The following is a 22,176-nucleotide window of genomic DNA, read 5'->3' on the forward strand; positions in this document are numbered from 1 at the left end:
ATCAGCCAATTTGAGTTATTTTTCACAAGAAATGAACATACTTGTTGCACTTACTAGCACTGCCTTTATTGGTTACATAATTTTTAAGGCTGTATTTTTCCAGATGGAAAAACATCCCATCTCAGTGAACAAAACTCCTGAGTTTACAGAAATGGTAAAGAATACAATCATTAAATCTTTAGTTAAGAAAGGGAATGGTATTTCAAAGTCTGTTTTGGGTTACATAGCACTAAACTGGGGCTGTACTCGTCCAATGAGAAATAAGACTAATTCTAAGGGTCAGATCCTGATATCTTTACTCAAAACAAATAATACTTTACTTCACAGTGATCCCATTAACAGGCCCACCTGTAGAGTAAGATACTATTCAGCATGACTATGGATGTCAAAATCTGTCCCTAAATATATTTGGCAGGAGAAGACTCGTGTTAATTCAAATAATTCTTGCTTCAAGTACAGTTACTACTTACCTATTGAAATAATACATTTAGATCCATTTGTATTTTCAATTTTATTACATAAACACTTCTGTAGAAAATTAGATTAACAAGTGAAAATGTATCAAGTTTACCAAAACACATAGGACAATAATTTAAAGTTAACACTTGTAAAAACGTGTAGTCTAGAAAAATACATAGGAATTTAAAGAATGTTAATGTGTGAAAAAGTAAACTAATGTAGCAAAACAGACAGGAAAATATTACAATTCTAAGATGAACATGTTAAATCCTTTAGGAAAAATATATAGGCTAATAATGAAACGTATCATATTATTCAATAGACATTTAAAGTGGAGAATAAATCAGTCTTTTGGTAAATTGGTCATTCTTATCTGGTAATAACATTCCTTCCTCTTGGCTTATTAAATGTAATCTTCTTGAAAAGAAGAACAGAATCTGCAATACAAAGACCAACCAATAGAAGACCAAAGACCTGCAAATAAAAAGAAAACTCTCAATTTCCTCCTTTGCACAGTTAGTTGTTTATCGTCTTTACCTTTCATTTTAATAACTCATTCATTACCAATTCTGAGCAGATGCAGTTGCTACAGATCACTAAATTGGTTCTGGCCTTCTAAATGTTTCTGGATGAATATTTGATTTGTGATTGAGAAATTCAGTGTTCTCCATACTTTAGGTCAGATATACTGCAATCTCTCATAAAATGACTTTTCCCCTATGCGCTGGCAATCATCTTCACCCTGACCTTGCTTGCCCTTCATCTGTCATCTCTATGAACAGGAAGTGACTCAATCTCCATGGAAACCAGACTACAGACATGCTTCTTTATGTGAGATTATGCTTTCCTCCAGAACCAAATCTCTTATATCTGTGTAAGGGATGATCTACTTAATGGTTTTGGACTGCAGTAAACTCAGTGTTTGCAGATGCAAGGCTAGAAGAAAAAGATATTTTTCTCTTTCAGAAGTTTTGAAGTGAAAAACTCTGACAGGAAGTTACCTTATTTAATGTTTAAAATGTGAATACTTGTTAAAACATAGGGCTAACTCATAAAATTTCAGTCACAAGGAAGCAAAACAAGTGTTTGCTAAACAGGACTCTTAGGGTATGTCTTTCCTGCATAGTTAACTTGGGTTCTTATGTGGGTGTTGCCCTAAGCCTCTGCCCATCCATATATAAAGCACCAAAGTTTGGTGATGCTTTAAACCTGTGTTAGGTGGTCTGGCTGGGGGGTACAGGCTAGAGGTCGGGTGCCACTTTAACTTGGGCTGGTAACTCACCCATTTTTCAGTGAAGAGGCAAGCCAAATCACTCAAGTGATGATAACTTCAATGCCTTCCCACAGTTTCCATGTGCCCAGAAGGCAAGAAAAGTTCTCCCACAATTCACTGGGGGAGAATCGTGGAGCAGCTCTGTTTATTGCAGCACAAAGAACCTTGGGATATGCCCCCCAGAGGTCTAGCAACACATGTGGACGAGTGTGGTACCAGTGAGGGAACAGTGGGTATGGTTATACAGCAACTAGGAGGTGTGAATCCTAGCTCAGGTAGATATACGTTAGCTCTGAACTAGTGTGCTACAGCTTGTAGAGTACCCACAGCAGCATGGGAAGCAGCTCAGGCTAGCCAAGCAAGTACAATCCCCCCAACTCCATGAGTACATACTTGGGGTGGCTAGTCTGAGGCACTGCCCGTGCCACCGCAACCACACTGCTACTTTTAGGTGCTAACTTGAGCTGAGCTAGCATGCGTGCGTTTACTCATGCTGGGAATCACACCTTCCCGCTGCTGAGTAGAAATATGCAGTAACTTGAGTATGGCTTTGCAGTGTGGCTGCTCAGACCTCGGCAGCAATCACTCAAGATAACCCTGCAGTGAACAGGCACCCTTCGATCACCAACCCAACTAGCAGCACTTACCACCTCTTTGTTACTGTATGTTAGCAGTTTAAGAGCACATCTATACTTGAGCTAGAGGTGTAGCATACATGTGCTAGCACGCTAACTGTAGTGTAGCTGTACCGGTGTGGACAGTGTGATGGGCTAACCATCCCAAGTACGATCCCGCCCAGGATCCTAGGTACTTGGGCAGCTAGCCCATGCCACAGCTTGTTCCACTGTGGCTACAACTGTGGCCTCACTCAGAGCTAGCACACATATCTACTCGAGCTGGAAATTACTCCTCCAGATAGAGGGCAGATGTACCCCCAGTATCACTTGGAGTCCTGTTAGATGCTTTGTGTGCTACACTACAAAGTCACATAAACCTCTTCTAAATAATCTGTTCTTCGAGTAGCAGGGTTTGCTCTGATTTTAGTTATAAACACTGGAATGACCCATGATCACAAGCACACTTTAAAAACTGTTTTGTTGTCATCTTTAGCAAAAACAAAAGAAAACTAACCCTAAGTATACACTCTTCTTTGCAAATAAATTAGCTAAATATGATAATCTGTAAAGCTATATATTAAGATCAGCTCTGCTTTTACACTTTATCTGCTTATTATTCATTTCCTTATGTGACAGTCCTCCATTTGTACTTGGAGGGAGGGGAGAAGTACTGACTCTTTACTCAGATGTTCCTTTATCAAATTATAACAACACACTGGATGTCTAATATTTATGTTAGTAAAGGTAATTTAGCAAATGCAATTAAAACATGAGAGGCATTCTAAAACATGTTTGTCATCTGAATTCTAACTTTTCAACTCAATGCTATTTGCTACACAACATGAACAGTTTCAAAATAATAGTACTTTATTAATATAAATCATTTGTGAACGCTATCTGAAGGAGACAATAATTCACCTCATTCCTCTTTCCCAAATGTAGGCAAGGACCTCATATGGTTAAAATTGGCAACTAGCTATGCTAATTAACATCAGCTAAGAATCTGGCCCTTTATATTTAATCATGAGAGGCATTTGGAAAACAAATGCCAGAGAAACAAGTTAAACATTTCTGACTAAAAAATTATAGGTTCTCATATTCTCGAAGACAAAACAATCCAATAACCTTTTTTAATTGCTCTAACAGTTCACTCTCAGCAAGTTATGCACAACCATTGTTTATATTATGTAATTTGGGCCTTTATCAGGAGTTTTTCTGCAGTATGTTCACTCCCCCAAGACTTCTTTATTTGACATGGTGATTCTCTAGTGAGCTAGAAAAAGAATGATTGTGTCTTAGCTGTCACCCAGGAGGAAACTATCCTTTACTATTTCCAGTGCATTTCACTTGGCTTGAGTGCCTGGACTCAGATCTGAAAAGAATCTGGTGTGTTTTCTTAAGTGAACCACCTTTCTATGACACAGTTGCTGCTAAAATGCATTACTTATCTTAAGTGTAGTAGTGAAGTTTTCATTTCTTATAGAATGGGAGTTTGCTGTTTTAGTCAATGACCTGTTCATAATAGAATGAACTGGATCTTCAGACATGACTAAATCCAGATTTGTAAAACCAATTTCTCAAGTGTGTAAAGGGTGGGGAGAGATAATCTGCTTCTCTCTCTCTTGGCAATCTTAATAGCCTTATTCATTTTGTCCAAATATCTGTTTTATTAGGCTTGGCTTTAATCTCCTGCATCGTGGCAGCTAATAAGTCCTCAATCTTTTTATCCTGAATTTGTGCAGTGCTTTCTGCTGCTATAGCTTTTAACTCAACTTTAAGTTCTCCAGATTGCTCATGCAGGAGACAATCCTATCAAATGTTTAATCCAGCACAGTCAGTCACTTATTTTGGAATATTTGTAAAAACTTTCTTTTAATTTTCTTCACTTGTCAGCACTGGAATAAAATGACAGCTTTGCACACTATGGCTCATAGCTGTATGTACAAAGAACTCATAGTGTGAGCTCTGGTTTTTATTGTTTGACGTATTTTAACAACTTCTGTTTTCAGAAAGCCAAAAATACTTTAAACAGGTGAGTTTTTAGTCCTTTATTTGTTTTAAATTGTATATTTATCAGTCTCACCAGCACCTCCTCTTTTTGTGTGCTGACCTTCCCTTCTCTGATTTGTTTAAAAATGCAAATGACAAGTGGCTTGAATTTATGATTGGGTTTGATCTTAAATATTCAAACTATAAGCTGAACAACCGACTTTTTTATCCGTATAACAACCTCCTTAGTTTGCAATGCTCTGCGCAGTGTGAACATGGAGACCTGGGACCGTCCTGGTCTCTCACTCGGTTTTATAAAAATAATACACAGGACTGGGAATTAAGAACTGAGAGGAAAAAAATCAGTGTATGTCTACTCTTGGGTTTCAACTATGTTTTAATAGAAGTACAGGCACGTCTCAGGAAGGATACTGTAATAAACTGGATAGTCCCAAATTAATTCACTTCGGATCATCCAACCTGGAATTTCAACTTTTAGAAGTGCAGGTGAATTAATTGAAAACATTTATACTCCCTCCCACCACAGCAAACCCAAAGCAACAGTGATATATTAAAATTGCAACTTGTATTGTCAAAAAACTTTATCAGAACTAAGAATCCTGTGATTATATGGTAAATGAAATCTTCGTCGTATGTAAATTTAAGTAATACAGTAATACCAGCTGGCTCTTATATTTGTCAAATATAACTCATTGCATGTTACATCTATTGTTTGTGTATTCTGCATGCCATAATATGTTCAACTGGATAAGGAGGTTAGCCCGCATGGCCACGTTAAAATGACAGATTTATTTTGAAGAAAAAAGAACAGTAATATTTGGTACATGAGCATGATAACTAAATATTTAAACCATCTCAATTTTAATGGTCTAATTTATTATTATTACGATAAATTCCCCTACTTACTCCTCCAACCAGAGTCCCAGTCGTTGTCTTGATTATTATTGCACACAGGCACACAATGATAAAGAACAAAACTGCAATCAATGAGTTGAAAATATCCTGAAAATGTATTATAAAACATAATTAACTTTCATTAAAGTACATGGCTAACAAATACTGAAACGTGCATACTTGTAGCATATAGCAGTCTTATTTTACTCCTTGAAGGAAGTAAATGAAAACAAAATATATTTGTTGTGTTGAAAAACGTTAAATGATTGCAAATATGATGAGGTTCAATAAGGATAAGTGCAGGGTCCTGCACTTAGGATGGAAGAATCCAATGCACCGCTACAGACTAGGGACCGAATGGCTAGGCAGCAGTTCTGCGGAAAAGGACCTAGGGGTGACAGTGGACGAGAAGCTGGATATGAGTCAGCAGTGTGCCCTTGTTGCCAAGAAGGCCAATGGCATTTTGGGATGTATAAGTAGGGGCATAGCGAGCAGATCGAGGGACGTGATCGTTCCCCTCTATTCGACATTGGTGAGGCCTCATCTGGAGTACTGTGTCCAGTTTTGGGCCCCACACTACAAGAAGGATGTGGATAAATTGGAGAGAGTCCAGCGAAGGGCAACAAAAATGATTAGGGGTCTGGAACACATGAGTTATGAGGAGAGGCTGAGGGAGCTGGGATTGTTTAGTCTGCGGAAGAGAAGAATGAGGGGGGATTTGATAGCTGCTTTCAACTACCTGAGAGGGGGTTCCAAAGAGGATGGCTCTAGACTGTTCTCAATGGTAGCAGATGACAGAACGAGGAGTAATGGTCTCAAGTTGCAGTGGGGGAGGTTTAGACTGGATATTAGGAAAAACTTTTTCACTAAGAGGGTGGTGAAACACTGGAATGCGTTGCCTAGGGAGGTGGTGGAATCTCCTTCCTTAGAAGTTTTTAAGGTCAGGCTTGACAAAGCCCTGGCTGGGATGATTTAACTGGGAATTGGTCCTGCTTCGAGCAGGGGGTTGGACTAGATGACCTTCAGGGGTCCCTTCCAACCCTGATATTCTATGATTCTATATTCCCAATATCGCTATTACTTGCCAAGAAACAAAATCTTTTCGCCTCTGAAATGGGATTAGGCAATGTCCAAATCTGATCAGTGTGATACCAAGTGGCACGATGCTAAAAATTGCATTCCTGAAATAAGAAAAGGAGTACTTGTGGCACCTTAGAGACTAACCAATTTATTTGAGCATGAGCTTTCGTGAGCTACAGCTCACTTCATCAGATGTACATCAGAGGTACATCTGATGAAGTGAGCTGTAGCTCACGAAAGCTCATGCTCAAATAAATTGGTTAGTCTCTAAGGTGCCACAAGTACTCCTTTTCTTTTTGCGAATACAGACTAACACGGCTGTTCCTCTGATTCCTGAAATAACCCCCTTTGTCTGAGCCCTGATCTACGCTATGAATTTATGTCTGGGTGTTTTATTCATTTGATATTGTTGGTAGTGAGTTTTTGTAATTCAAATATATTCATTATTCAAAAGACTAGCTCAATTTAAAACAAAAGAGAATTAATACAAGAAAGCAATTATGATCTTTTCCCTAGGCAGAATTGTAGCTGCATCTTAGCTTTGCAGAACTAATGCTTACACTGTTTTGAAATAACATGGAGCCTGGTCACAACTGTTAATTAGGCACTAGCACAACACCACTTGTTTTTATGCATAAATCACAAAACGCATACGTACCTACACTTGCATTTGAAAAGATACAAATCAATACTTACAGCTAAAGGCCAAAATAAGAATTTCATCTTTTTATCTAGTTTGAGCAAGTAGAGCAGAAAGAATAACAGAGTGATGACAAATTCCATGATTGCAAGGGCTATGAAGGCTTCATGGGATTTCGAGGCAGCGAAACAGATGCATGTTACAAAGGCAACAACCTGAAAGAGTAACGACAGTATTGACTAACGTCCTCCCTCGCCATGTCAGCAGGGGGTCGGCACGGAGCTAGACACTCCAGGGCGAGACCTAGTTCCGCAAAACGCCCCGCTGCCCGGCCGCCACCGATCGGCCCCGGCCCTGCGCATTCAAGGACGGGCCTCAAGCCCGCTAAAGCCCCTAGGACGCTGAATTTACTGCAGCGGGGCTTAGCGGACGGCGCTGCGGCCCGCCCCGCGCACACAGCGCCCGCCCGCCCGCGCCTCGTACCAGACGGGCGATTTTCAGCGCCCCCGGCAGGGAGCGGGGGTAGCCGCTGTTCAGCTCCACCATGGTGCGCGGCACCCTGCTGCGGCGGCGGCCGTCGCTGCGGGGCGGTGCCGGAACCAGCTGAAGCGGCCGTTGGGCACGTGAGCGCCTGAGCCGCCTCCCCTCCCCGGCCCGCGCGGGAGGCGGCGGGGCTCGCGCCGGCCCGCGCACACAGAAGGGGCTGGGCAGGGGAGGCCGGGGTCGCTCGTGCAGCCCGCCCCGCTCCTTGTGCATCCAGCTGCACCTAAACCCAGCCCCGAGGCACAGCTAGACGGCTGCCGCCCAACTCTCCCGCCCCCCATCGCTGTAGAGCCAACATCATCCAGCCCCCCCACCCGTGTATAGCGAACCCCCTGTCACTCTCCAGAGCCAACTTCCCACAACCCTCCACCTCCTGCATAGCTAACCCCATCCAATTCTCTAGCCCCTCCCGCTCTCCAGCTCCCCCCCAGCAGAGCCAACTTCCCACAACCCTCCACCTCCCGTCTACCCCCCACACACTCCTGTATAGCTAATCCCCTCCCACTCTCCAGACACCTCCCAGCAGAGCCAACTTCCCACAATCCTCCACCTCCTATCTAAACACCCCCCTACAACTCTCCAGCCTCCGCCCCCGTAGAGCCAACTCCCTGCAACTCTCCAGTGACTAGTCCCTACAATTGCGCTGTGTTCCTCATTTATCAGGGTGTATAGGTTCCATTAGCAGATGGGGAAACAAACGCAGACAGGTTCCCCTGCAGGCACTGCAATCGAAACGTTGCCGCGCTGTTGCTCCTGTAAGAAAACTAGAACGTGAAATTGACCAGCAACAAAAATGAAACTGGTTAATTTATTTTCATTGTCTAGCCTGAGTTGCAAAAAAGTAAAAAAGCCCCAAGCAGGGTGAAAAGCACGTCAGTTCTTAGTTTGAATAGCCTGTGTTGGTGTTTTTAACTTAAGCAGAATTTTTAATGCAACCACCTTCTTGAATGAATGAGCATCTGCCAAAACATAAGAAACAAACTTGTAAAACAGGAGCATTATTCGAGAGCGCACTGTGTCTTTAAGGGCCCCGCTGGAAGGCTTCCAGCAGTAGTTTGCTAAGATTGGTTGCTCAATGCGTTGCTCAGTGCTTAATACAGTAGCGGAGCTGGGATCATACAGGAAGCAAAACATTACAGCAGCGGAAATGCGTGCAAGGCATAGAAAAGCTCTATGCGGCTGGAGTCTTATACCTAAGTCTTAGAGCTCAAAGCTACCGGAGATGGGCCATGTGGTTACTGAAGTCGTTATGGATCCGGCCTTTCCTAAGCCTTCAATATACCAGGGGCGCTCAAGCTGGCCTCGAGTTTTGTAGCGGGAACAGCCAGCGGAAGCAATTGCTACATTCACTGATGGCTAATCGCAGCCTCTGCATGGCCGGCTGCTCCCAGGACGCCTCATGTACGTCTGGTACTTATGCGGCATGAACCGTGAAGTTGTGTTTAAAAGATTGTTGATGCTACCCTTGCGCCCTGGTATTTGTAGCATCAGGAATCTCTCGCGCTGTCTCTCAAGAGATTTATTATTTGAGATGAAAGTACTGTAGAGAGAGGGGGAAAAAAAAAAAAAAAGCAAACGCCACTTCATTCCTCGAAATAGGTTGGTGGTTATTGCTTTTCACAAAGAAGTAGCTGACGCTTGTTTGAAAGGTATTTGAGAAAATGCATTTGATCTAGTGGATAGATCTGGTGTTATTTTATTAAACATTGTTGCTGCGGTCCTTGATTTATCTTTTCTTAAGTATGTAGCTGTGTGTACATTAAATCTGCTGATCGCAGTAGGCAGCTTCTATTAGTATTTGGCCTCCCACAAATTACTCATGATATAGAGGAATTACGAAGGAGGAACGCACTTGCCAAATGGGGAAGTTTAAAAAAAAAATGAAATGCAGGATATTTAAAAAGTTTCACACCTTTCAAATATATCCCCCACTCTTCATTTTTTGAAAACAGGATGAACTCTGGTTAATTTTTTTTGTAGTAGAAAGGCAGAGGCAGTTTTTGAACTCGTGAGCAACCAGGAACTTTCAAAACCCCTTCACGACACTAGTTAGTACCCATTTCTACTTCTCTATTAAAGTGCACAAATGAACAATATACGGTAATTAAATGCCCTGAGTCCTTGCTCACCTATACATAGTGAACAAAGGTGCAGTGAACATTGTAAAGGGACATTATCAAATTGCAATCCAGTCAATTTCAGAAAATAAGTTAAAAGTAGTTTTAATTATACCTGTTCTGAGTCTCCGGTCAATTTTTAATTAATTATTATTATTTTTTTTTTACAATCACAAAATTCCCTGTTTTTAATATGGTTTCCTTCCACTGTGAGAGAGAGACCCAAACAGAGAGAAACTGACTTTCCACAAAAAGGAGGACTTTTGGCACCTTAGAGGCTAACAAATTTTTTTGAGCATAAGCTTTCGTGAGCTACTGTAGCTCACGAAAGCTTATGCTCAAATAAATTTGTTAGCCTCTAAGGTGCCAAAAGTCCTCCTTTTCTTTTTGCGAATACAGACTAACATGGCTGTTACTCTGAAACCTGACTTTCCACAGGCTCTGGAGTCTGCACTATCAGTTTGAATTGTGGAACTGGTTTGTCATTCTCCACACAAAGTTCTGTCAAAGGTGCATAGTATCTGTTTTTCTCTACTCTTTTCAGTGATAGACTATCTTAGATGTTACTTGTAACAATAGTAGGTACACATTTTTAGATGGACGAGTATCTTTTAAATTGAAAATATCTCCTTAGTATCTAAGTTCCTTATCCTGCAGAAAGCTCTGTGGACTGTGAAGTCAGTGGTGCTTTGTTCAGGCATAGGGATCTGCCTACAAGTAATTCATTGCAGATTTGGGGCCTATTTTCTTATGGTGAAAATAAGCGCTAACAAAGAAACAACCATACATAATACATAATCTTGCTCAATGAAGGTAGGAACCAGCCATTTGACTGCTTATAGTGTATAATATAAAGTAAAGCCATTATAGCCAGGGGAGTTTAATGTAACATGTTTACTGTAACCTATAACTCCTAAACCTAAAACTCATTAATATATTCATTCTTACAAGAGTCCTGATAGTGGTTTGGATATATAATCTAAAAGCAGTTTCCTAGTTCTTCTAACAGTGTTTCTTCCTGTTCTAGATAAACACCTGATTAGTGAAGGAGAGAAAAAGACAGTTGTAAGTATAATATTTTGCTCTGAAAAATGTATTTAGTATATTATTATTATTACAGTATAATTGTATTATGGAAATGTTCACAGGCTAATGACTGGGTCTTGGTGTGAGCTGGTACACAAATCTAGAGTCTTATCCTGCATTTTGTTCCAGGCAGGCAGGCAGGCAGACCCTTTCTGAAATCATTGAGGTAACTTAAAAGAAAATCAAGAGGGTTTTATGTGGGTGCAGGGGCTGCTCGTGTGGAAACAAAGTTGCTTGATCAGGGCCACAGAAGTAGTCAGCATTCTGAATGTAGTCTCCTTCCTTTACACTACATGTATTTTGTCTGTAAATTCTAAGTACTCAATTCATGGTGTTTTAAGTCTAATTATTTTATGATATATTAGTAGATGGTTGGACAAAAATATCTTTCACTAATTTTAGAAACCTAGATGTCTAAAAGAAATTGTAATTTGCCTGAGAAAAATCTGTTTATGGGTGTAGAAGTGATAACATGTAATGTACAATAAATTGTATTCAAAGTAAGCTTAAAGCCTTTTGGGGTGAAATTTAAAACACTGTGGACGGCTGTGTAATGGGTGCAGTAAAAGGTGCAGCAGCACTGCAGGGAAACCTCTGGAACCCTACGTGTCATGGAAAGGGGTTCTGCAGTTCTGAAAAGGATGTTGTGGTGAGGCGTTAGGATTGGACGGTGCAGGTCCAGTAGCCCAAAGCCTCCAGGCTTTGGCATTCCACAGGTATTGAATCAAACTCTTTTTATTTTAATAAAAAGAAAAGGAGTACTTGTGGCACCTTAGAGACTAACCAATTTATTTGAGCATGAGCTTTCGTGAGCTACAGCTCCCTTCAAAGTGAGCTGTAGCTCACGAAAGCTCATGCTCAAATAAATTGGTTAGTCTCTAAGGTGCCACAAGTACTCCTTTTCTTTTTGCAAATACAGACTAACACGGCTGTTACTCTGAAACCTGTCGTTATTTTAATAGTCACACTAACTGTACAGTGCATATGGAACTGGGGTGCAGGTCTGTAGTTGCAAATATGGTTTTGAAAATCTGGCCTGTTGAAGCCAATATGTATCAGTTTGCACAAGTAAGACCCAAAACTGTACTGGCAACTTGTATCTTTAGATATTAAAGGTTTGATTTCCCCACTGTGGTGTTCCATATTTTTTCCAGCACAAAACTCCATTGCTTTCAACATGTGACTCCACTGTAAAGCTTGTACAATGCAACAGTGAATCAAGACCCGAACTCCTGAAGTTCAGGGATTCTCTTGGAAATGCTTTAACTATATTGCTCTAATTTGCTCTAATGTACTTATAATACTAATGGATTATATTTAGGCTATAAGTATGTGTTTCTACATTTGCTGTCAGTTATTTCTTTTCAGTAGCATTTCATTTAATATTGAAAGGTTGGTGCCTTCTTTCACCAGATCTGTGTTGAGGGGAATATTGCAAGTGGAAAAACAACATGCCTGGATTATTTTGCCAAAACTGCCAGCATTGAGGTAAGGGGCTTGAAACGTCTTAATGTTCAATCAAATCAGCAAGAGTGTTTCTGTTGATAGCATTGACAGTATTCAAGTCTACTGCAGTATTTCCCAAGATTAAATGAGAGTAAGATGAATTTAAAGGAACACTGTCAAACATTTTCTAGTTTTTAAACTGTTAGCAATAGTCCCAGAAGTTTAAAAACAATACTTTTTTTTCTTGATGTTGCCTTTTTTCATTTGGCAACCAATACTTTTCCTTGTTTTCCAGTACTTTTTGTTGTTAATGAAATGGAAGCCAATATAATGTATTTTTACTACGTTTGTGCTTGGGTTAATTGTTGCCTCGATCTACGATCACACACATGCATAGCTTTGCTCATGTAAAATAGGCTATTGATGGCACTGGGTCTGCCTACCTGATTAAATATATATATATATATGAGTATTTCCATAATCAAGGTCTAAGTTAGTATTAGTTTCTTGGAATATTGTAAACAGAGTCAGTGGAAAAAGCAATATATATTTTAGGAAAATTCTTAGTTGTTGAGTGGCAGATATAAAATATATACAGTTCAAAAATATTCAACAGTGGAACATAGTATATTCTGTAGATCAAATTTTGTCCCTCAAAAAACTAACAATAACCAATAGAACTACCATTCACTACCATTTTAGTCACTGCATTTTAAAAAATCTTAAATGGATCTCATAATAAGCAAAGTCAGAGATATATCACGTAATGAAGCTAAAAGGTATTAATCCCCATAAAACTAAAATAATTCAGGTAAAGATATGCTGGTTTGTTGGGAAAAATACATTTGTATAATTCATTTTTGGAAGTTTGTCAAACAAACATGGGATTTGATCCCACGTTCCATAGGCAAAATGCTTTTGGATGAGGAAAAGACAAACCTATTCTTAATACTGTAATTGCTTTAACCAAAACAAATTCAGAATAAACTTCAGGAAGCATTTATTTGTGTGTACATAAAATCTTAAAGGTGTTGATAAGTCTGCTAAGAAGAATATTAATACAAAAATCTAGGATTCTTCATAGGGATACTTAGTATTAAGAGGGTCCTTGGTAATTTAAAAGGAATAAATTGAGTTGAATAAATAGCCCAAAATGTTTTTTTAAATATGTATACAGTGCAAAAATTTAAAAAGTAAATGCATGTAGTTTAGCTAGCTAATCTCAGACTCACACTAAGATCTTAAAAGTCCTTTATGGCCTAATCGTATAGTTTGGTGGATTCTCATGCCCACATGGAGACATCCTGGAGACTCTTGTGGTTTCAGCTACTTAGGGCAGAATAGACCTTCTTTTTCTGCCTAATTTTGATTATTATTAAAGTTCTAACTGCATTTCTTTTTGATCCACAGAAATAAAATGAGAGTTATGTATAATGGTGTATTGATCTTCAGCTTTTATTCCTTTGTCATTCTGTTTTGTCCTATGCAAACTTAATTTGTTAGCAGATCTTTCACATGAAATACCCTCTACATTCAGCTGTCAGTTCTTCTCTCTTTACCCTGTAACTGATAAATGACAGCCTTCTACGTGGTATCAGTCAGCCATTGCTTTGTTTTGGTGTGCTGATAAAAATAATAATTAATAAAACTACCCACCAGGATATTTTGTAGTTAAATGCATCTTTTTCATTTTTATAATAGCTCTTAAATATTAAATTGTGTATTTCATTAAATCAATCCTTTTTTAAAAAAAGGCATAGATTCTCCAGTCCATGTTACTAGTACAGGTACTTTATTATTCATTCATTTGTAAAAATGGTCTTAAGTTGATGCATTTAGATAAATAAAATAAAAAAATTGAAATCGTTTGGGTCACATGGAATGAATGTAATTTTTTAATTAAGGTTTTGACAGAACCTGTGCCTAAGTGGAGGAATGTACATGGTCACAATCTTCTGGTAAGTGGCAGGAACTAATCCTGTGATTTGTGTTCAGTTAAAAATATGGACCTTGATGTTCTCAAAGTCCTGTGTGAGGGTTTAGGTGCATTGAAGTCCCTAGCAAGGATATGGTAACGATCTTATGTAACTGAAAATTAATATCATGATGGTGATTATTATTTTTTCTCTTATTGAGGAATGGGCATTAAACCTATTGTGTGCAAAATGTAGTCCTGAGAAGGACTTGGGCTCCGATCTTGCAAACAGCTCCATGGTGATGGACACTGCATCTACAGTGAGCCACATTTTGAAATCGGTGAGCTCTCTGCAGGCATAAAGGTCTGTCTGCATGCAGCAGGTTGCAGGATTGGAGTTTTAGTCATCTCAGAGACACAGTGGGTCTGTTACTGCTTGGCAGTGAGTTCTTTAGTTCATAAACTAAGTCTAGGACAGCTCTTTCAAATGCTCAAAGCAGGCAGGAAATTTTTTTTTTTAATACTAAACAATACAATACAAGTAGAATGTGTAGTCAGGTGAAAGGAGTTGGATTTGGCAGTCAGAGAGTGCTGTGTGACTGCTGAGAAAGTGTCCTGCAAGATGTTGAGTACCTTCATTGACTATGGTTAGTGTGCAGGGTCATCCTCACCTCACGGAATCAGACACTTTTAACGCAGTGATGCAGCACCGTCAGAGACTCCACTCTCTGATTGATAAGTAGCATTATTACCCAGAGAGGGGGGGTCAGAAATCAAAGTAAATGAATACATTTCACTTCCAGCCTAAATTGCACACACAACCTGTTCAAAGTACCTGCACTCTTGCACCCACAATATGCATTTTGGCTCCATTACTAGTTGCAGTGTATCCTGAGGAAAGCAAATTCCCTTGGGTGGAGATTACTGATGCTCTGCTTTCTGTTTTTCCATTGGCAGTATAGCAGGGGGATGCACTGCTCCATGACTTGTCACCAACATCTTCACCAGTAGACCACCTGCCTTACAGCTCTCTTTGAGGTGGGGGGAGAGGCCAAGTCTGTGTCTGCGGGCAATTCAGGTCACTTTAAACCCTGATGTTTGCTATTAAGCCATTTTGCAAACCCACACTTGATCCTAAAAACTCCCTTTTTACTATAAAGTGTTATGCTTTGGGTTTATGGTAGAGACTGATATTTACTGGTGTAAAGAATGGAAGCGGGGTGGGAGTTCTGGAGATTAGAGAAATGCTTTGCGGAGCCCCAGGGGGAAAAAGCCTATAATGCGCTGTGTAAAAGACCTCTCTTCTCAGAGTCACAGTAGATACTGTGGACATGTCTAGCTACTCCTCTGTAGCATCATTCACTGTCCTGGGAGCTCTAGCCCTGCTCAGACAAGCACAGAAGCAGATTCATTTTTTTAGACATGGTGTAATTTGCATTTGCCTCATAGAGGAGACTTCTGGCTGTGAGCTCTCTTGAGTTAAATGCACTACATATGTTTTCATTCAGAGAGGTGCTGAGTGCCTGTAACTCCCATGAGTTTAGTGGGCAATCTGAGTGCTCAGTGTCCCTTATGATTAGGCCCATAATTCCAACACATGCTCCGCCAAATGCGGATGAGTCATTTCATTCTTTTACTCCTGCGGGAATTCCGCACCACTGTGCGATGCGGAGTTTTGTAGAAATTAACACTGTGTGCAGAATTTCCTTTCCTCACAGAAATGGGCTGGAGTGCTGTTGGCCACCATTAGAGGTCGCAGGATCCAACAGAGCCCAGCATGCACATAGAAGACACTTCCGGGGGGAGGGGAAGGAGTTAGAGAGTTCCTGGCTGCTGCAGTTCCCAACATGCCCTGAGGAAGGAGAGGGCGGCGCACAGGAAACTCCACATAAACCTGGGACCAAGCATCAGGCTGTTTCTCCCTCTGGATCCCTGGGCTCTGGGGGAAGAGAGGGGCAGGTGTCTGGGCTGGGGTGGGGGCACAGGTAGGCTCGGGGAGGGAGGGGGTATGGCTATCTGGGCAAGGGGGGGCCTGTGGTTGGGCCCTGGGGAGACGGGGGTTCGTGTGTATTGGCTGGGGGCAGGGCACAGCTGGGCTCTGCAGGGGTTGTTGGTATCTGGTCCCCTGGCTGGGCTCGGGGGGTGGGAGGGGGCAGAGAAACAGGAAGTGGGTAGTCATAGGGGGTTTCTTTAACTCTCTACTCCTGGGGGAATTTTTGTGTGTGTCTGTATTGCTTCAAGAAAAGGAGTACTTGTGGCACCTTAGAGACTAACCAATTTATTTGAGCATGAGCTTTCGTGAGCTACAGCTCACTTCATCAGATGTTCAAACATCTGATGAAGTGAGCTGTAGCTCACGAAAGCTCATGCTCAAATAAATTGGTTAGTCTCTAAGGTGCCACAAGTACTCCTTTTCTTTTTGCGAATACAGACTAACACGGCTGTTCCTCTGAAACCTGTATTGCTTCAGACATACTTGCTGACAGGCATTTTGAAATAAATTTCCAAAATAATTGAAACTGGTGTGATTTTTGTAGTGTTATTTTGACAAATAAAATTTGCAGAAATTTTAATTTTTTGGCGCAGAATGCCCCCAGAAGTAATAATTCTGGTGTCTGCTGTCTTAATGCCATTATTTTGGTAAGTCTGATCAGGTATAAAATAAATAGCTTAGTTTTATTTGTTACTAATTGGTATAGTCAAAGTGGTTTTCTTTCTCTCTTCTGCTCCCATCCCCAACATCAGGGTTTAATGTATCAAGATTCATCACGGTGGGGGATAACGTTGCAGACATACATACAGCTTACCATGTTGGAGCAGCATACCAAGCCAATGGTAATTTAAAGATATTTTTTCTTTTAATCTGAAGCAGAGATATTAAGGTGCATTTATGGATCAAAATAATTTGATAACCCTGTATCCAAAAGATAAGACCCTAGGTTGACTTTCATTATGTGTTCCTGAAGCTAGTAGGAATTTCCATGTGAAAAGACAACACTAATATACTCAAGTCAATGCTCAGTGTGGGCTGGGACATCTACCTCATATATTTACATGTGTTTTATTCCCATATCCAGTATTGCTTACTGTTAAATGCTGGCCCATGCCTTGGTCATCTCTCAGCTTGACTGTTATCTTTGTCTTTTTATTTATTTTTTGATGTATGTGAATTGTAGGAACCTCAAACTCTGGGTTCACATATGGTAATCTTAAATGTGAAGATTCAAAATCACACATTGGCTGGTGTCACTCAGAATACGCCCTGCTGACCCATGGGACTCTAAACACAAATGCAGCTTCCTGCTTCTCACCTCTTTCCACTCTAACCCATCTGAAATGCTTCTGCTAAGATCATGTACCACTTCCTTTTGGATTGTCTACACTTCTTTCTCGTCATCCGTTTTCCTTCTGTTCCCTTCTCACATTCTTCCCAGTCCTCTCCCATGTGCGCTCTTTCGGCTGGATCTTCCCTTTTCCCTTTCTCATCCCCTCCCTCCCCCTGAAACTCCTTTGTTGTTTCCTTGGAGTCTTGATTTATTGTTTCCTGCCCACTTGATAGCATCTCCAGTTACTTTTATACCTGAACTGTTTGTTATTGTATCATATTGTCTGACTTTGCTTTGGGGCAGGGGTCTTTCTTTGTGAAGTCCCATGTGAGGTTATGGTCCAGTGAAAATGATTGATAGTAATTTTGACAAAAATAGTTCTATAAGGCTGTGGTTTGGGGCTTTCTGGAAATAGTTTCTCTTTTCCTTGTCAGAAAAGTGACATTTTACAAGTTCCAGCTTTAAAGTATGCCCAGTTCTCACTTCTCTGCACTCTTGAAGATTTGGACAGATCCTGTTAACTTTCTATTCAGTGTGTGTTATGAGACAATTGCACCATAATGCTGGGTTCTTCTTAGATGAAAACACAAAAATTGTACCTGTATCCTGGCTGGTATGTAAAGAAGGAAAAGGGATATGGTTGATAGCTTCAATGAAAAAATGCTGAGACCCTAGTCTCCTAAAATGAGCAGCTTTTTATAATGGCTGTGTCCCTAGTATGGATTAAAGCAGAAACAGAACATACCAGATTGTGGCTGCTTTTACACAGATACACAGGGAAGAGAGGTCACAGGGAGACCTTTCTCCATCTTGTGCATTAATGAAGGAGGCAGCCAGCATATTGGTGTTGCGCTAAGTGAGCGTGAGGGAGGTGGGTTAGTGTGGCCAGAGGCACTCCACAGGAGCTGTGGCTGGGTGGGGTGAAATCCACATCCCAATCTCCTCTGCACCTATTAACAGCGAGCATGTTAATGAGAGAGTGCATGCTTCACCCATTTAGAGGGTGTCATCATTTCCACTTCTGAGCATGTTCCTTCCCCATCCTCAGTCTGTTTCTGTGTTCCATGGGCAAAATGCCTTCCCCTTGTACCCCTCTGAGCCCCATGCCCTATAGCACTGCTCTGGCTCTTACAGCCACAGAAGAGTCCCATGTGTCGTACAGCTTCAGGGTGGATGGAACTTTTCTCTCTCTCTCAATCTTCCCTGTAGATATAGAGGAGGCTAAAGAGGCAGGAAGCCTTCCAGACCTCTGTCTTGCAGAGCACCTTGAAAAGTGCTCTATGCACCATCACTTCTGTGAAAGTTGTGAGATGACAGAGCTGCCATGCAAAGGAGCATATTGAGCAGCAGACAACTGGGGGTGCTCAGTACCCAGAACACCCTTTCAATTCCTTTTGTATTTCCTAGCACAGCTGTAGAAAAAACCCACAAGGTTTGGGTGTGCTTGAAAGTGCAGAGTTCTTTTGTTTGATTTGCAAAATGTTAAAAGTCCCAGTGTCTCTTAAGAGCTCATTAAAAGCTCCCAAGAATTCCCCTGCATTCTAATCTGTACTCCGCTGCCAGTTCCTGTGTCAACCTTGCAGTAGCAATTGTGACTGTGTGACCATTAACTCTGTGCAGAATAGGTGATTGGAAGGAACTCCTCCAGCACCACCTGATTCTTTGGAGACCAGGGAGAAAAGCTTAAACATTGGCAGGAAATCATCATTCACCAAAATTGAAGCCCATTTGGGTGGTAGATCAGGTGAAGCTGAGATGCTCTGCCAATTGCAGTGACTGCTTTGGCCTCCGTGAAAGAGGAGTAGCATACTTGAGACCATTCTAAAATCCCGTTTTCTTTCTATAGTGTCTCTGATCAGTGCCCTATATAATAAGCGCAGTAACATGTCTGAGGAGGGCACCACTTCAGGCAGTGACAGTTCCCATTGCTCTGCACATTCTAATGGACTGCAGTTTATTTCTAGTCAAGTATCTAGTGATTAACCTCTTGGTATTGGTGGGTTTGGTGCTCCTGCAGTTAGCCTTCATGCATCTTCCATAAGCCTAGTGTGTCAGGAAACTCCTGGTTCTGGAATCCCAGGTTTAAATACATGATGTTTCCTGAGTAAGAGTAATTTTTTTCTCTCTGACCAAACAATTAGTCTGTGTTACAATCAGCATAGTTTAGTAGGAGTTTAATAATGTAGTGACCATGAAGAAGATTGATCAATAATGGAGGTAAAAGGACATGCTATGCAGCATTAGGGGGGTGAAAGAAATTAAGAACATTGGAAAATGTAAAACTAGTGAATGGCTGTTGTTTTTATCTTGTAGATTTCCCCGCTAAGAATGATGGAGAGGTCAATTCACAGTGCAAAACACATTTTTGTAGAAAACTTATATCGAAGGTACAGTAAATGGTTTACTACTTTAGCTTCCTGTTTTAACTATAGAGTTTTTTTAAGTAAACTGATAGTCTTAGTTTTCTATGGTAATTTGCATTTCAGTAATCCATGAAACCTGGCAGCAGTATATTAGAGAGCTAGTGGTTGCTTACTCAGTCAGTGCTGCCGTTATCTTTAAGTATTACAGGTAAGTTTTTTTTAAAAAAAAGAAACAACTATAGGATTTGTCTCTATATATGACAGTCTTGAGGAGCCTTCTGGATGAAGTACATTGTGCGTTTAGAAAGCTTTTGCTCTAATAAATTTGTTAGTCTCTAAGGTGCCACGAGTACTCCTGTTCTTTTTGCGAATACAGACTAACATGACTGCTACTCTGAACCTGTGCATTTAGGATATTCATTATCAGTTCTTCAGCACACACACGCAATCCCGTCTTCTCTGGACTGAAACAAAACAGCTGTTTAGTAGTATTCAGAAAGATACACTACAATTTAGGACAGGACATGAAGAATAAAACTGTAGGCAATTGGAACAGGGAAATTAGGTAGATACAATATACATTAATTACACAAACTAGATTTGGCCAGGATCTGGAGTTTATCTTGCTTACATTCTCATGGAATGCTAAAGAGCAAATTTTCAGGACTTCTGTTTTACAACTCATCCATAATTTGGCACATCCAAGAACATGGTGCCCCTAAAACCATGTGAGGTCATTGTGTGAGTGAAGAGTGGTGCCTGTTGAATTACAAATACTTTCTGTAGCAGCCTGTGTTTTTTCCTTAGAATACCATTCATGTAATGACCAGGCCCAACTCTGGTTAGCTTGTCAGAAGTGATGAGATCACACCTTGAGACAAGTATCAGGGGTTAGCCATGTTAGTCTGTATCCACAAAAACAACAAGGAGTCTGGTGGCACCTTAAAGACTAACAGATTTATTTGGGCATAAGCTTTCATGGGTAAAACACCACTTCTTCAGATGCATGGAGTGAAAATTACAAATGCAGGCATTATATAATGACACATGAAGGGAGGGGGGAGTTACCTCACAAGTGGAGAACTAGTGTTGACAGGGCCAATTAGATCAGGGTGGATGTAGTCCACTCCCAATAATGGATGAGGAGGTGTCAATTCCAGGAGAAGCAAAGCTGCTTTTATAATGAGCCAGCCACTCCCAGTTCCTATTCAAGCCTAAATTAATGGGGTTAAATATGCAAATGAATTTTAGTTCTGCTGTTTCTCTTTGAAGTCTGTTTCTGAAGTTTTTTTGTTCAAGTATAGCTACTTTTATCTGTTATAGAATGCCCAGGAAGATTGAAGTGTTCTCCTACTGGCTTTTGTATGTTACCATTCCGGATGTCTGATTTGTGTCCATTTATTCTTTTACATAGGGACTGACTGGTTTGGCCAATGTACATGGCAGAGGGGCATTGCTGGCACATGATGGCATATATAACATTAGTAGACGGGCAGGTGAATGAGCCTCTGATGGTGTAGCTGATGTGGTTGGGTCCTCTGATGGTGTCGCTAGAGTAGCTATGGGGACAGAGTAGGCAACAAGATTTGCTACAGGGATTGGTTCCCGGGTTAGTGTTTTTGTGGTGTGGTGTGTAGTTGCTGGAGAGTATTTGCTTCAGGTTGGGGGGGGGGGGGGGGGGCTGTCTGTAAGCGAGAACTGGCCTGTCTCCCAAGAGAGTGAGGGATCATTTTCCAGGATAGGTTGTAGATTGTTTATGATGTGCTGGAGAGGTGTTAGCTGGGGGCTGTACATGGTGGCCAGTGGTGTTCTGTTATTTTCCTTGATGGGCCTGTCCTGTAGGAGGTGATTTCTGGGTACCAGTCTTGCTCTGTCAGTCTGTTTCCTCACTTCCCCAGGTGGGTATTGTAGTTTTAAGAATGCTTGATAAAGACCTTGTAGGTGTTTTCCTCTGTCTGAGGGATTGGAGCAAATTCGGTTGTATCTTAGGGCTTGGCTGTAGACAATGTATCATGTGATGTGTCCTGGGTGGAAGCAGGAGGCATGTAGGTAAATATAGCGGTCAGTAGGTTTCTGGTATACGGTGGTGTTCATGTGACCATCACTTATTTGCACTGTAGTGTCCAGGAAGTGGATCTCTTGAGGGGATTGGTCCAGGCTGAGGCTGATGGTGGGGTGGAATTCTTCAATTCAAGGGAATTCTCCTTCCCTTGGGTCCATATGATGAAGATGTCCTCAATGTAGCACAAGTAGAGGAGGGATACTAGGTGATGAGAGCTAAGGAAGCATTGTTCTAAGTCAGCCATAAAAATGTTGGTATACTGTGGGGCCATGCGGGTACCCATAGCAGTGCCACTGACTTGAAGGTATAAGTCGTCCCCATATGTGAAATAGTTGTGGGTGAGGA

The 22,176-nt window shown here is 41.0% G+C and overlaps 2 protein-coding genes across 6 annotated transcripts in view; one reads left to right on the plus strand and one right to left on the minus strand.

The window, feature by feature from the left end:
* Positions 1–496: 496 nt before the first annotated feature.
* On the minus strand, positions 497–7,744 carry LOC125620837 (chemokine-like factor). Its single transcript, XM_048817029.2, has 4 exons — positions 7,457–7,744; positions 7,030–7,188; positions 5,266–5,361; positions 497–933 (listed from the first exon to the last, which is right to left on the minus strand). The coding sequence occupies exons 1-4, from the start codon at positions 7,727–7,729 to the stop codon at positions 829–831; spliced, it is 633 nt and encodes a 210-aa protein (XP_048672986.2). The 5' UTR covers positions 7,730–7,744; the 3' UTR covers positions 497–828.
* An 884-nt stretch (positions 7,745–8,628) lies between these two features.
* TK2 (thymidine kinase 2) overlaps positions 8,629–22,176 on the plus strand; it is a 31,848-nt gene continuing 18,300 nt past the window's right edge. Inside the window, exons 1-7 of one of the 5 annotated variants that reach the window (XM_048817024.2) lie at positions 8,629–8,917; positions 10,661–10,698; positions 12,133–12,207; positions 14,070–14,123; positions 16,667–16,720; positions 16,826–16,915; positions 19,720–19,793. In XM_048817024.2, the coding sequence (XP_048672981.1) occupies positions 8,746–8,917; positions 10,661–10,698; positions 12,133–12,207; positions 14,070–14,123; positions 16,667–16,720; positions 16,826–16,915; positions 19,720–19,793 (557 nt within the window). In that variant the 5' untranslated portion in view covers positions 8,629–8,745. Of the gene's footprint in view, positions 8,918–10,660; positions 10,699–12,111; positions 12,208–14,069; positions 14,124–15,037; positions 15,119–16,666; positions 16,721–16,825; positions 16,916–19,719; positions 19,794–22,176 lie in introns of those variants that run through there. The other 4 variants (XM_048817023.2, XM_048817026.2, XM_048817025.2 and 1 more) reach the window with 4 other exon arrangements.

The sequence above is a fragment of the Caretta caretta genome, chromosome 12, assembly GCF_965140235.1.
Source record: "Caretta caretta isolate rCarCar2 chromosome 12, rCarCar1.hap1, whole genome shotgun sequence".
Lineage (NCBI taxonomy): Eukaryota > Metazoa > Chordata > Testudines > Cheloniidae > Caretta > Caretta caretta.